A 15,569-nucleotide genomic window follows, 5' to 3' on the forward strand; every position below is an offset into this window, starting at 1 on the left:
CACAATTTTTTTTTAATCATAGAATAAAACACTGCCACTTTTAGTCGTTTGGGTGGACAAGGAAATACACAGTCAGCACACTCAGCTTTGTGGCTTTAAACATTTAGCTTGTCGAGGACGTGCACATTCCACCATGACGTCCCTGATCCACTGCTGAAAAGGATGCTTTGATCCTCTCAGTGACGTGCGGTGAGGTTCATGGCTGGTGAGGCACTGATGTCATCATTGTCAGATTTACAAACATATTAACTCTACAGAGTAGTTTATTCACCATTTGATTGGCAACAGTTAACGTATTTTGTTTAAAATTTCATGTCAGCATTCTTTATATATACAAACTGTAGCATAGAAAAAAAAATGTTTTTATCGTGTTACCTTTAGTCCATGCGCCGCTCCTTCAGAAGAAAGGCATCGATAACTTCTTTGTAGAAGCCTTCCTTATCTTTCTTCAGTTTTAAAAGTCTCTCTGTCTCAACGGAGATCACTGCCAGTGAAGAAAGTCGTCCTTGATCAGTCCTGTTCCGACTGTATGTTTTCAGTGCTGAGAATGACAATCTCGTCTACTTCTACAGCAACAAATGGGGCTGCACCGATCACCTTTTTAATGTCATTTCTAATGACATCACCAACTGCTTCATTTAAATCGTTCTGTATTCTGTTTCACAGGCTAGAAAATACAGTGGATGTCCCAAAATGAATCGCTAGCCTATCATCTTTCTCAGCGAAAGCATGTAATAGTTCAACATAGTTGCCACGATGAGCAGAGCCTTTACTTTCATCATTTCCACGAAATGCCAGCTGTTGTTTGGCAAGGAAGCATTTGGCATTGATGAGATCTTTTAAAATCTCCCGGTTCTCCTTTACCTTAGCATTGTCGATGCTGATGTTGAGTCTTCGCTCATTTTTGATGAGGCTCCGTTGTAAAATTTTCAGGTCGCAATATCCCATTTGAGTCCAGACATTGTCACAAGTTGAGAACAGAAGGCAGGAAAAGCAGAAAAGGCGGTTTCTTGCTGGACATCCACACAGCCAGCCTTTTCGTGTGTACCAGTCCGCCTGAAAAGAGTATTGTGTCCCATTGTCTGAAGCAAACCTTTAAGCTCCGGTGTTGGTCTTCCTTTAATTATTACCTCCTGCTTCGATTGAAAGTCCAGTTTAGAAAATTCTTTCAATTTAGATATGTAATCCACCATTCTGAAAGTGAGGCCAAGCAACATGAAAAAAATGACTGCACTTTACTTGCGAACTGTTTACTGTAGCTTTCTGTCTCTAATTCTATTATTCTGCAGACGTGGAGTCGGAAGTATCTCTGGAATCACAAGCGCCCCCTGCCTGTCATGAGGCGGGAGAACTGTTTGCCTCACCTACGCACAGCGTTTTGATAAAAATAAAACAAAATAAACACTGTAGTGCAGTGTTTATAATGTACAATGACTCTACATTATATACACCAGCTAAACTGTAGAAATTTAGTTCATATACTAAACGTGTTTGAACGCTTTAATAGCGATATGCAGAAGGACAGCAATGCGGTCTCACTGCAGAGCAAGCCAGCACAGTAAGCATAGTGATTGTGCAATCCATGGTGAGGATCAGCCGGCTGGTGCCTCACTGCTCGTCTCTACTTAGTATTTGAATGGTAAATGTGAAAATTCAGCGATTTTGAAACAAATCCGAAAATGGTGAAGTTAAATGGACAAGAACTTTAAAGTACAAATCACTAAATACATATAACTGTTTAATTTATTTTTTCATTTGATATTTCCATGTCAGCTTTCCATGATGACAGGTGAGGCACTGCCTCCCCTGCCTCCAATGACTGCACGTCACTGGATCCTCTCCTCTTTCATCTAGAACTGCTTTATGTCACAAAGAGGGTACAGCAAGTGCTGAAGAATTACTGACTCTGTCTTTGTGTTGTCATATTATTTGTTATTTTGTTTTTTTCCCCCAAAATGGCGGCGCGTGAACATGCAGCGGCTCCTCTCTCACCCGGCAAATTGGCGTTTTTTTGTTTATCATGTTTGTCAAAGTCATTATAAGTGCCTTACACGCTGGGTCCGAGGGGACAGTATTTCATCTGTGCTGTATGTCATGCATATTAGCATATTTGACAATAAAGCTGACTTTGACTTTGAGCTCCACTTTGGCGTCTCTGGAAGGGTGAATCCATTCTTTGTAAATTATATTGCTCCATTCTCACCATGCAGGTTGAGAAAAGGATAACATTACAAATACAGTAAAGTCTCGTTATATCGATATTCTCGGGAGTCGGAAAAAATATCGATATAACCGGACGATTGATATATCCAATCCTGCGGCATGTAAATTTTCTCCTTGCGTTCATAGAAATAGTATCGTAATAAGCAGTACTATCGATATAACCGATATCGATATAACGAGACTTATGTTACACTAATGTTTGCCTTAAAGTGTTTATCGGTTTGAAATAAGTAGGAATTTTGTGTTGCCAAAGGACTCTTATTAATTTTTCAGAAACTCCTGCAATGTAAGGTACTGCTACTCCTCTCCTTTTTGTCGCTTCAGAATTTTTGGTTTGGTTTGGTTGAAAGGGGAGTAAAAGAAGCGATTTTCATGAAACAACTAAATCCTTCATTAAACCGGTTTGGTGGGGTGAGGTTCAATTTGGATCGTTCATACAATAGCCTGCTTAGGCAACATAGGATTAGTAATACTGATGAGGTGATACCGGTCAAAATAGAGCAATCAGGCCAGTCATTAGTCAGAACGACAGGAACTATCAGTGGAGCACCTGCAGGGAGTAGTCCTCTGCTCCCCCCAACCTGAGTGCAGGGACCTATCATAGCAGAGTCCGCCACCGCCATGTCTGGACAGTAGGGATATATATATATAGGGCCTAAACTACCAGTAAGACTTTAGTTTGCTGACTAAGTTTCTTGGATAAGAAGCGAAACGTCCGACACCTTCAAAGTACAGATGACGGCTAAAGAAACCTTTTCATCTAAAAGCCATAATTTTCTTCAAGAGATGACCTTGCGTCTACTACACAGGTGTGCCCTATATGTGAAATCATGTTGAGCTACAACAGGTCTTGCAATGACTGTCAGAAGCCAATGACTCCATTTCCCCCTTGTAAAAGAAGCAATGCGTAACCCCAGCCTCTACCGTAGCGCTTTATAATTTGGTGTTCCTTATATTTGGAAAACATTTATAGATTTATATATTAGATTTGAAAAACTTGTTTCGTTCATTGAAGGTGGGCCTTTTAGTACAATGCGCCTTATATGTGGAAAAAGTTTGAAAATACACCCTTCATTTGGGGTGCGCCTTGTAGTACAGTGCGCCTTATACACTGGAATTGTATATTTTTTCAATTTCTGGGTTTTCATGATCCCGTCGGGGATCCTTCCTTCTTTAATTGTAGTCATGGTCTATCTGGGTCACAGCGTCAACAAAATTGTAGTCTGTGAGCTGGTCTTATTTTATATTGACAAAAATTCGAGATAGCAAAGACTTCCCAGAAATATATTTTTTTATCCATTACTGTCTGAACTTTCCATCATATCCTGTTGACTCAACTCTTTGTTCCAACACCCTCGGTTGCCAACCCACGCCCCCACAGCCCCCATCACACACACACACACACACACACACACACACACACACACACACACACACACACACACACACACACACACACACACACACACACACACACACACACACACACACACAGAGGCACGCATGCACGTGTCTCACTGCATTTGTCATCACTAACAGTGGAAAAGAAAACATGTTGACATCTATGAAAGAAAGCACACATTGGCCGTCGGAAGGTTCCCGATTTCAATTCTCTGGGTTTGTGGCGTCCGTTTCTGCATCATGCAACTGAGCTCTTTTGGAGATCTGAAGTCACACACCACCACCGTCGGACACATTGCGTGCCGAATCACCACATTTCTCCCAATATTGCTCCAATAAGTGAAGCAGTGGAGGTGGGGGGGACGACAGATTTTCCATCTATGAGATGAAGGATTTGCCCCTGACTGTTTGTTTCATTGTGTGAACAATCATCTGAGAATCGTGGAAAGAATGAAGCTGGTTATTTACCCAGATGGTTTACTGGTGGAGGTGTGAGACTGGCCAGCTCGCTGTGGGAACGCAAGGCTTGCTTTTCTTGGTATCGCTGACCGTTTTTCAGACCACAGCCGCCCCCCCCCCCTCCCCAGCACTCCTCAACTTTGTTTGCTCTGGATGGCATGTTTGATTATTTATTGTTAGGGAAAACGGAGTAGCTGGAGCAATAAACATGTGACTTCAATGTATTTTGTTTTCTGCCGGGAAGGCCGTGTCCTCGAAACAGATACTTGAAGCCGTCATAAAACTATTTATTTGCTTTCTTGATTGGAGTTTGGCGAAGCTAACGGAGAGGCGCAAGTGCCGATAAGTATCAGAAAACATCAAACGTTGTCATTTATACACCGTGGTTCGTGTTTTGTCGTCTGACCTCCGATGAATGGTATCAAGGGAGAAAGTCATTGTCTGATTGTCTCCTGTGTTTGTTTATCGGAAGTGAATATGGTTTTTTTGAGGCTCTCAAATGGGCAGAAGTGTGCTTGAGAGGGATTGGACACGTTTCCCGTTCTCTTTCAGACTCTCCAGGTAGCCCGGCAGTTACTTCTGCAGCAGCGGTTTAAACAAAACATCGGCCGCAAATCCCTCAAAGCAAACGACACGGACAAAAGCCTGCAGGTACAGTAGAATATTTTATTTGTGTCACAAGCGCTCTGATGCACGTGATCGTGAGCCTTTGAAATTTCTCAAATTAAAAACAAAAGGTCTGCTCACTTGTTAAGTTGGTTTCAAAATCCTTTTGATGATTCTACAGAGCTCAACGCAACATGTTGAGCCACTAGCTAGCTAGCTATAGCTCATTGCTCTGTAGCTGGCGCGACCACTGAGCTTGCCAGTTGTTTGCATCAGTGTAAAACTGCCAACAATTTCAGGGCATATTTGGTGATTAATAGGGAGGCCTCGTTCTTTGTCCATGTATATATAATACCTAATACTCTGACTGTCCCATTGGGGGCCCTTTTTAATGAGCCACTGTAGCAGTGAGGTCTCATGTCAGGTTGTGAAAAAGCTTCTTTGTTGCGCAGACGACTTCGGCGTTGCTCCAGAAGATGAAATATGACTACGATGACCTTTTGGTTGTGTGCATATTTGTCAGGATTCAAATAAGTTCAAGGGATCAAATCAAAGAGTTTCCTCAGCCTGGCAGGGAATTGTGCGTCGGAGGTCAACAGAGGGGACCGCAAATTCACAGATTCCAGCATACGGCCAGTTGTTGGGACGTAGGATAGTCTTTGGCCATCTTCGGCAGACAAAGACAAAATTAGAATTCTAATTTATTAATGTATACAGAGAGCTGGGCTGAGCTGTCACTCAGCTTTAGAAAAGAGACTTGCCCGCCCCACTCATGCCCACTTGGTGTGAAAAGAGCACCGACTCGCTGTAGTATCTTTACCAACACCATAAATTGCCTGATGCTCATTGTTCTGTTTTGCTGGGTTAAATTTGCAGCAATGCAAATGCTACACGTCCAGAGGCTGTTTATCTCGGAACTACATGTTCTGTTAATTAAACAAATCCCAGCCCCACACAATTCGAGTCAAGTATTCAGCAGCACACAGTTCAACTGAAGCATTCACACACACACACACACACACACACACACACACACACACACACACACACACACACACACACACACACACACACACACACACACACACACACACACACAGAATATAAACATGACTTGTGAGGAGGGTTTTCTTTTTAATGATAAAAGTCTCAGATCACAGCCAGACTCACTGACCCATCTAGTGTCCTGTTTTCAAAGAGCTACCATCACCGGGGACGTTCACTCTCCCCATTATGCATCCTGGATAACGACTCGCTGTTAGACCAGACAAGTTAATAAAAGGCATGATCCAGCAGTTATTAGGCTGTGTAGTAAACCTCATAAAAGCACCTGATCTGTGGAAAAAGGCGGCGCTCGTCTCAATGCTCTTCCCATTAGGCACAAGGAGATGGGCTCGCAGACTCGCGAGGAAATGGAGATTTAGTGGCTTCCGCTGACCAAATTCACTCTCATTCAAGTCAACCACGTCTGAAATAAAGTGACTTCACAGCCGTTGCGGTCGTAGTAACAGGAGAAAACACAAGTCAAAAAGGACTGTGTGCCCCCTGATTTACATGAAACAGCACTTTTCATTGCCCCCCACCCCTCCGCCACCCATCAACCCTCTTTGCCGCCTCTGGATAAAAGATGCCTCTGCTTTATAATGTCTTGCCTTGAGGCACCTTAATCAATCCTTGAACTACAAACAGAAATGAAATACTGGATGGAATGCAGCAAAACATACTTGACTGGTCAAAAAGCCAGTGAATTACATCAACGGGATGGCACGCGTAATTAAAAGAACCCGTGTTCCCCTTCTACCTTTAACACTTCACACCTGCGGTGACACAATGAGAGCTGGCGACTCCCACCCCGCTAATTAGCATTATCAGTGAAATGTGAGGGGTTGACTCATTAGTTCCATGTGCATTTAATTAGAAGCAGGGTTGAAATTGGATTTAACTTATTACTTTTTCATGGATCACTTTCTTGTCATCACTTCAAATTGGATTGCAGCCCCAGGTAACTAATTATGCTAGCCGTAGGATCAGGAATACAGAAATAGGTAATTAGGAACAACACTGTGGGACCCTTGCTGATAGTCCACCGATATCAAGGTAAGGGGCGGGTGATGGGGGGGGGGCACAGCTAGTTTGTGTCATCGCTCGCCATTTAAGCTAACTACATTTCATTGCCGGCGTTCCGAGTGAAGGCATCGACCTCCCGTCAGGGGATTAAGCAGTTTGCAGCTCGGTTTGAAGATGTTATGTCAACATGATGTCTTTGCTGGCCGTTTGATGCCCAGATTACATTTGTATGCGAGGCAGGATTGGCCAGCATAACTCGCGCCTTTGGCAAAGCGACGGGTCGGCCGTCAACCAGCTCATGTTCTTCACGCAGACTTTACTTGGAGGTGGATACGTTTGGCGTGAAATATACATGGAGCGCAACAAATGAAGCGAGAGCACCAAGCCGTTTTGAGTTGCGTCATAGCAGAAGTACTTTACTTCCTCGAGAAAAGGGAACCAGGGGTACTTTTGGTGGACTTTATGAGCCGATCGTCTTATCAGGTATTGGAATCTAATTTATCATTTGATTTGCGTATCGGGGCCTCACGTGGCGCGATCTGTTCTAGTTTGAATGAAAGTAGTAGTACCTATTGTACTTGTTACACCCCTCCTCCTATGCTCACTTTCTCTCTCTCGCTTGGTGTTTCAACACCATTGTTGCACTGCCTCACAGAGGGCACCTGCAGGTCAAGAGATAATGTCTCATGAGTAGTCTGGATGAAAGCCCCTTGAGTTGTTGCGTGGTCCGAGAATGCCCCCATCCAACCGCGTGGGCTTTTTGCATCCTTCATTTATGATCTGTTAAGGGTGCGCGTGATGTGACCACATCCATGGGCCGATCCTCTGACTTTTTCATCTACTACTGTTTCTGCAACGGGCCCATGGCATTGTCCTGACATGTGTATACCGCAGCGCACCATTCTGTAAATCATGAGAGCACTGGGCCAGGCCTGTCAGCTGGAGCCCCGCCAGTGCCGCGGGGCCATCCGAGACAGCATTATGAGGTGTTTCTGTAACTAAGTCAGCTAGTAGCCGAGAGTGTCAAAGCCTTCATCGGCCGCTCGCAAAGTGGCAGCGAGCGCGAGAATATATGATCACAGTGAGTCGCCGTGGTCTTCTGAGAGCGCTGTCCATGTGAAAACGGAGCACCCCTTCTCCCTATTTGTCTAAAAAAGTTGTATGAGGCACTGTGGCAAGTCAAAAGTTGTCCAAAAAATAAATGAGTACATCTGTAAGTCTGTGAAAGGGAAACATACTCAAAAGTAATGTGGCAAATACCAATTGGGCAAGAAAAGAGACATTTGTTTTGACTCTTCTTCAAAAAAATTTGACCTGCTCCTGCATTAGGCCTTTGATAGGGGTGTCCAAACTTTTTGTAGAAGGGGGGCAGATTTGGTGTATTAAAAATGTAGGAAGGCCAACCATGGCGGATGTTCTTTGCATATAACAACCGTTTATTTCAATAAATTTCAGCGAGCCATTCTGTGTGACATGAGAAATTGAAAGGGAAAAGGGAACTTCCTTTTTTAACACAAATTAACTTTCTTTCTAACAGTCGAGCAGGGGTAATTGTTCTTTTGTTAACTGTAGCCATTTTAGAATTGTTTTTTTTTAAATGCAGAAAATAATTTTAGAAAATGTGGTGCTCACTTCTAATTTGCTGTTCCTAATCGAGCCTCTAGATGGGAGAACTTGGCACACACAGATAACAGTGCTACTGCCCAATGTATTCATTCTACATGTGGGCCAGACGCTTTTGATTTCTATGACGGAGGCTGTGCGCCGGATGAAAATTGATCACAGGCCGTATTTGACGGATTTTGGACATGTCTGCTGTAAGATGATCGAAAGTTGAGCAGTAACTTTCCCTCTCTCTCTCCGTCTCTTTTTTCACCTACAAATAATCTCAAATTGCTCTGAAACCTAAATAAATCCTCACTCAAGTGGGCAATTCTTAAAAGCGGTTGACATTGTTCTCTTTCCATCTGCGGCGTTCACGTCTTGAGGTGATACTCTAATGAAATCATGTTGGATTGCTTTGAGGTGAGACAGTTTGTCTTTGACAATCAGCCAGAAAGCAAAATTGATGCTCACGTGAAAACCCCGGGATCAAGCTGTCTCTTTTGCCATGTTTTGTCATTGTCATGTGATAAAAATGTAAAATGCGCATTGTACAGATTAAATCCAGGTTTGGGGTAATCCTGTCAGAATGAAGTTATTTGTCCCAATTGCACACGGCAAACAAGCACTTGGGGGGCTTCTGCGTCTCACGTTCCCTCCTCGCCGAGACGCTAAATGTCGAATCATCTCCAGTCACAGTACCGGGAGCCCTTCCATCCTTTATTTCCGCTTCCATGTTTCCCTGCAAGCAGTTTACGCTCTCACATTTCCACATCGTTCCCCCTTCCTGACTCACTGGCTCGCTCAAAAATATAATGATCTGCTCATGACCAAATTTGTGAGTGACGTTGCAAGACAACTCAAACTACCGCCGGTCACGTATTTGCATTTCTGGGTCCACCAGTCCACTGGGGAGCCTTTTTCTACCTTGTCGGCTACCACACTTGAAGCATTGGGCAATGTGGATGTTAGCCAAACAACTCAGAGTCACCATACGTCAGAGAGATTCGATGACGCTACTTATGAACAATAGATGCTCCTCAAAGGAAGTCTGAGAGGTGGGAGGTGAGGATTCACACGCAGATACACACTCCTGGTCATTCAAGGTTTGTTGCGGGACAGGCGCATAGCAAACAGGCAGGTGAGTGGCCTTCAAAGACCGACTTTGGACACATATCAAGCAACCGTTGCTATCTTCGTAAATCTCAGGTGTTAAAGTCAAGGCCCGAGGGCCAAATCTGGCCCGCCTTATCATTTATTCGGCCCGCTAAAGCAACTCAAAATCCCATGATGCTTGCTAAAGTCTGCACAAAAATTTCAAATTGTCTCATGTAAACCAGAATAACAGTCATAATTTTTTACTTCAAATTTCAAACTAGTTATTCATTAATTTGGTGTGTATTCTGTGTGTCATATGTGGAGGGGATCAAACATTGTAACTTCATAGGTGTCAAAGTCAAGGCTTGCCACATCATTTAATTCGGCCCGCGAAGGCAAATCAAGCATGTCAAGTGCCATGATGCTTGCTAAAGTCAAAAAAACTTACACAACTCAAATGTCGTATGTGAACCGCAATAACAGTCTTTATTTTTTTACTTCAAATTTGAAAACAAGTTATTCATTAATTTATTGTGCGCTCTATACGTAGTATGTGGAGGGCATGAAACATTCTAATGGCTTCCTTAAATTCATAACGCCCCCAGAGAGGAAACCGTCCGTCACTGCAATGTGGCTTCCGGCAAAAAATTACTTAGACACCCTTGCCATAAGTGGACAATCATTTCTACGCTTCACGCATGTGCCTCTCCTTCCACCACGGCGAGTCCACGACTGCATTGCAATTTTTTGCGTTGCTCATTTCCTTCAGTAGTTCTCGTGAAAAAAAAAAAAACTCAAAAACACCACTTGGCAGACCTCAGCATCTTCGGCCCCGGCAGCATTTGGGTTTTGAGAAGGCTCTGTAATTGGAGCTGTATCATTTTCTTTAGCCAGAGCAGAGCGGAGGGTGAGCCTAACCAGGCATTACGGCACTTTCACTTTAACACAAGCAGGAAATGGGAGTGTTTTATAATGCAATTCACTCTGTCACGGGCACAAACACTCACTACTCCCTGAAAACTATCACCGGGGATGCAGTCCAAGGCTCAAGGTTACTGATGTTTCGCCGCGCGCCGGGACATAAAATCTATATACCGTGCATCACATGCAACACAAAAGTGTAATTATTTTACACGGCGCCGGCACAGACGCGACGGATGAGAAAGACTGCGTGCGAGAGGCGACGCTTGAACCGCACGTCAGCTAAATTTATCACAAGGCCGCTGGGAGTGTTGAAATGAGAACAGTGGCCTATTACTGCTAAGAAGGTGTTTTATTGAGAATACGTCGACATGCCACCCTGGGGAGAACGGCGTGGAAGAAGAGCGCGGCCGCCACAGCGCACGCGCCACTGTTAGCGCGCACGCAGCGTTATGCGCGTACATACTCGTCATTCTCTGTAAACTGTCTGGGATACAAAATAAAAAAGCACCTTCTCTGCTGTTTAATTATTCACGGTGACGTATATCGGAATTGTCACTTTGAACACACTGGAGGTGTCCCAGTCAATAATTTATACGGGGATGGCCATCTGAGCTGAGGTCATTGTTAGTTATTAGCCGACGCGAGCGGCGGCTTGTCATGCTGATGCCGTGTTTAGCTCTGTTTATTTTACCGACGTGTTTGCCGACTGGATCGCATCCCGGGAACATTCCTTCATCCTTGGCTGTGGTTTTATAGCGAGTTGATATGTGACGTGTCAAAACTTGCTGTTTATTGTCATGATAATCACCAAATCTAATCTTCCCCTCGTATTTTCTGTCGGCTTGAATTATTTGATGACGGTTGCTGCCAAAATAACTTTGAGTGGCGACTCCTCACCTTTCATTAAGTGGTGATGTACTCCTGAATGATTGTGCGCTGTGGAAAAATAAAAGTTAGAGCGCAGGAGATGTGCTTTCCAAGCTCCTGCTGCGGTAAGCCCCCTTTGGGCAGTTCTGTCTGATCTCCAGTAGGTGGCAGAGTTCCATTTTCTTCTCATGTCTTGGCTGCTCAGTGAGTGCAGTGCTTTCTCTTGTGCGTGTGTGTGTGTGTGTGTGTGTGTGTGTGTGTGTGTGTGTGTGTGCGTGTGTGTGCGTGTGCGTGCGTGTGTGTGTGTGTGTGTGTGTGTGTGTGAGGGTGTAAGGAGGTCAATACAGTGATATCAGGGTCAATAGACAATCCAATAAGTGCTGTCATTGGTATCTGTCGTCTTGTTTTTCTTAATTGATGTTGCTCGAAGTTTGTTTGTCATTGGTTAAAACACGTCTCAAAGTCGAGGCCCAGGCGCCAAATCTGGCCCGCCACATCACTTTATTCGGCCCGCGAAAGCAAATCAAACTGTTTTTTTTTTTGTTTTGTTTTTTTGGAATTGTGAAATTCAATGATGCTTGCTAAAGGCTAAGCCAAAATGTCAAATTGTCCCATGCAAACCCCAATAACAGTCATTATTTATGACTTCTGATTTAAAAACTAGTTATTCATGAACGTGCTGTGCCTTATATATGTAATATGCTGAGGCAATGAAACATTCAATGGCTTCCCCAAATTCATAATGCCCCCCGAGTGGAAACCGTCACTACAATGTGGCCCGCGGTAAAAAATAACTTTGCCCCCCTTGAGTTAAAAGAAAGCCTTCATGTTCAAGACCCTAAAATGTATTTCTGCTATGATATGGATTAAAAGGTGGGGTCTTTCCAAACCGATTGGTAAAAAAGAGCTGCATAGGAAACTGCATAAATGTGTCAACAGCATTGTTGAAGATGTTTACTTGTTTGTTTTGGAGTCACGTTTTCTTATCCTACCACTATAAAACCTTTCCACCGAGAAGAACAATAAAAAATGGGAGGGGGGGGGGGGTGATATCTTGGCAAGTTGTCTTTCTTTCCGCTGGATAGCGGTGTTTACATATCTGCTGTTTCATTAAAGAGCTTCTTGTCTATGGGCTTCCATTGTTTAAAGAGCCCCGCCAGAGTCTCAGAAAGAAGTCAAGGGGTCAACTGGTCCTTTTTTTTTAAAGACCCCAACACCCGTCCCCCACCCCTTCTTTTCCCCCCATACACAAAGCCTCGGGTTCACCTGCAGCTCAGCCTGCGGCTTCCCATTGTGCAGCCTCATTTGGATTGATTCTGTTTAGATGGATGCTTGTGATTGGTGGAGCAGGGTGTGGTTGATTGGATACTTTTGTATCTTGTCAGCCGGGGAGTAACCTTGCGACGCAACGCGTGCAAATCCGTCTGTATTCCGAAGAAGGTTGGAGACGCTACAGCAACAACAGAGCTTGTTCTCCGCCTGACGCTAGCTCTCCTCCCGAGTCTCTCTCTCTCGTTCTCTCTCTCTCTCACTCTCTCTCGCTCTGTGTGTTTGTGTGTTTCTCTCTCTCTCTCCCCACCTCTCTCTCTCTTTCTTGCCCTCTCTCTCTCTCTGTCAGTGTCTCTCTCCCTTTCCCGTGGCTGCCGCGTTCTCCGCTCTGCTTCACTCCACACAGACCGTGTGGCCCGGCTTTTCTGTTTACCCTGCCAGCTAAATGGAGTTTGTCAGGTTTGTCAATATGATTGAGTTTCTTTGTGATAGACGGCGAGCATCGTTGCTTCGAGGAACTTGATCATTTCATTGGATCCGAAAAGGGGGAGCTTGATGATGTTTTGTGTTTTCTCGCGGGCTCATTGTGTCAGGTAATATTTTGTTGATGAGAGTTTGCTGCGTTTGGGAATTGCTGTGAAGAAGTGTGCTTGTTGACAGGAGAAACCAAAACACGGGTTGTTAAACGCGGTTTTGTGTATTTGACCGTGTCCGTCTCGGATTTCTGTGGGCTTGTTTGGAGTCATCAACTTTTTTTTTCTTGGGTCCTAAAGTCTGCTCGCTTGCTCTCAACAGTCTCAAGTGTTCAACTCCTTATGAGTAAAATATATTTTTAGTTTGTATTTTTTTCTTCTTCTCCCTTTTGTCATGTTTGCTTTTTCTGACAGTCGGTAACCAGTAAAACCAGATGTGGAGAGGCTCCTTCTGATGTTTTCATTTTTGGACAGTTCCCGGAACGCAGGTGACAGATTTTGCTGTCTCTTGGATAACTGCTGTTCTGACCTTTTTTTTTGTAAGGAAAGTCTTTCATGGGTGACATTTTTGTTGTCTTTGGTTTTGTTTAGTTTTTTGTTTGTTGCGATGCCCGGGCAGGATATTCCATGTTTTTTTTTTTTTTTTTTTTTTTTTTGCCTGCTGTCTATTATGAATGACTTCATGATTATAGGGCAGGCGCCGCCTGTTTGGATGAATATGAATTAAATTAATATTTGTTATAGTGGATTGTTAGATTAATCACAACAACATAGTTTTGAGGCTTGTTGTCGCTTGAATTTTATTGATTAGTTGTGTTGTGTGAGCATCAGAATTCATTTTAAATTTTAAATTTTACTTTTTATGTTTAATTGTTGTTATTATTTTTAATTCTTGCAAAATTACATGACATTCAGATGCTGGTTATTTGACGTTATCCTTCTTTCATGCATCAGTGGTCAGGAAGTGGGTCGGTGTAAAAACAGCTGACAGTTTGTAATCAAAGTTGATTTGTTGTTCGTTAGTTGTGGATTAGCAGGGTGAGGGGCGTTATTTGTGCAATGACCTGTCAAGAAGAGGGGCTGCGGGCACCTGTCATTTTGGAATGGCAACATCGGCAAACAAATTTGGTCCAGCGTCGCCCAGCTCGCCCTTTTTTTTTAAAGGTGGCCTTTACTATGTGGCGGGCAGAGCAGAAGAGCCGAGGCAGGGGGTGGACCCATTGAGCAAACGCGTGTCGCGCCAGCTGCTCCTTGTTGCGCTTCCCTTGATCCCCTTGCACGGAAATGTCTAGCGACTTAAAAAAAAGCAGCTTTCATCCTGTGTTTTAACGTCGCTACTGCTTCGAGAGCGTTCTTGCCACTTTCTGGCGCGATGATTTATCTCCCCCCCCACCAGAGTTGCGTAGCAATGCAAAGGTTAGACAACAGCTAACTTTTTCACCACTCGACTTTGATAATTCCAAGAATGTGGAGGATGGCAACGTTATTGACAAATTGCACCTCCCCGTTTTTTTGTGTCATATCTCAGAATTCCACAAACTCGCAAGTGAATATAAGCTGTTTGACATGAAAGAGTTAAGAAGCGGCATCGTTTGTGTTCCTCTCGTCTGCCGTCATGGAAACATGGATTAGGCGTTCTCGACTGGTTGATTTGAACAATCGTCGGCGGGGATGTCCACCATTGTCTTTTGACTCCAGGTTTCGTTTCAATGGGATTCATTGGCTGCCATCTTAATTAAATCTCAATCGCCTCAAATTATGCATCTGCAAGGCGTGTTGCATCATCACCTTGAGCCGCTTCACCGCAAATGAGACCGCGGTGAGTGCGCAACGTTGTCGGTAAAAGATCAAATCCGACAATCGGGGATCGATTTGATGAGTGTTGGATACTTTGGAAGACACTTTCCATTATTTTGAATCTTATCGCGTTGCCCACTCAAAACGCGGGAGGAGTTTCGGCCCACATTGTGAATCGAGACACTTGACATTTCAGGTCAAAACGGGGGGAAAAAATGAAAGGAAGTATATGCTTTTTGATATCTACATGAATCCATTTAGGGTTTTATACTTCAATTATACTTCCTGTCCCTGCAATTAGCAAAGTTCAACGTTTGCAGTTTTAATCATGAATGATTGTCATATTAGATCACTGGAGTGTTTGATGCGTTTTTAGAATACGGTACATCTTAAATTGTCATTTTCATAATGTGTGTGTGTGGAGGGGGTGGGGGGGCATGGTCATGAGTAGTGCCGAGAACCAGGGTGAGGCACATTAGCCAGCTGTTGTTGGGATGAGCTCACCCGCTTTGCTGAGTGGTTTGTTTGTTTAAGTCTAACTGTGGGACCAAAACAAAAAAACAAAAAAAAACTGTTGAATGAAGTCAAAATCCTGTCGGATGCAATTGCTGCAAAGCTACAAATCCGTCTCACAATTGCTCATTTAATGACAAAACCGAATAAGTCCCGTTTATCAGCACCGTCAACCATTTTCTGGTTTGGCTTAAGTATTGAATTGCTGTCCCACCCACCTCCTTTTTTTAAAATCGTGTTTCATCATCTCTATTGTTGTATTTGTATGCA

General features: G+C 43.7%; 1 protein-coding gene across 11 annotated transcripts in view; it reads left to right on the forward strand.

Moving 5' to 3' along the window:
* foxp1b (forkhead box P1b) overlaps nt 1–15,569 on the forward strand; it is a 134,800-nt gene that overhangs the window by 74,644 nt on the left and 44,587 nt on the right. For 4 of the 11 annotated variants that reach the window (XM_089010026.1, XM_089010027.1, XM_089010024.1 and 1 more), the window contains one exon: nt 4,636–4,734. The exons of 2 other annotated variants lie outside the window; for them this stretch is intronic. In XM_089010026.1, the coding sequence (XP_088866152.1) occupies nt 4,636–4,734 (99 nt within the window). Of the gene's footprint in view, nt 1–4,635; nt 4,735–9,392; nt 9,500–10,464; nt 10,508–12,709; nt 13,110–13,260; nt 13,478–15,569 lie in introns of those variants that run through there. 5 more of the 11 variants (XM_089010034.1, XM_089010031.1, XM_089010035.1 and 2 more) reach the window with 5 other exon arrangements.

Source organism: Hippocampus bargibanti, linkage group LG12 (assembly GCF_051943395.1).
Source record: "Hippocampus bargibanti isolate YZ-2025 linkage group LG12, ASM5194339v1, whole genome shotgun sequence".
Lineage (NCBI taxonomy): Eukaryota > Metazoa > Chordata > Actinopteri > Syngnathiformes > Syngnathidae > Hippocampus > Hippocampus bargibanti.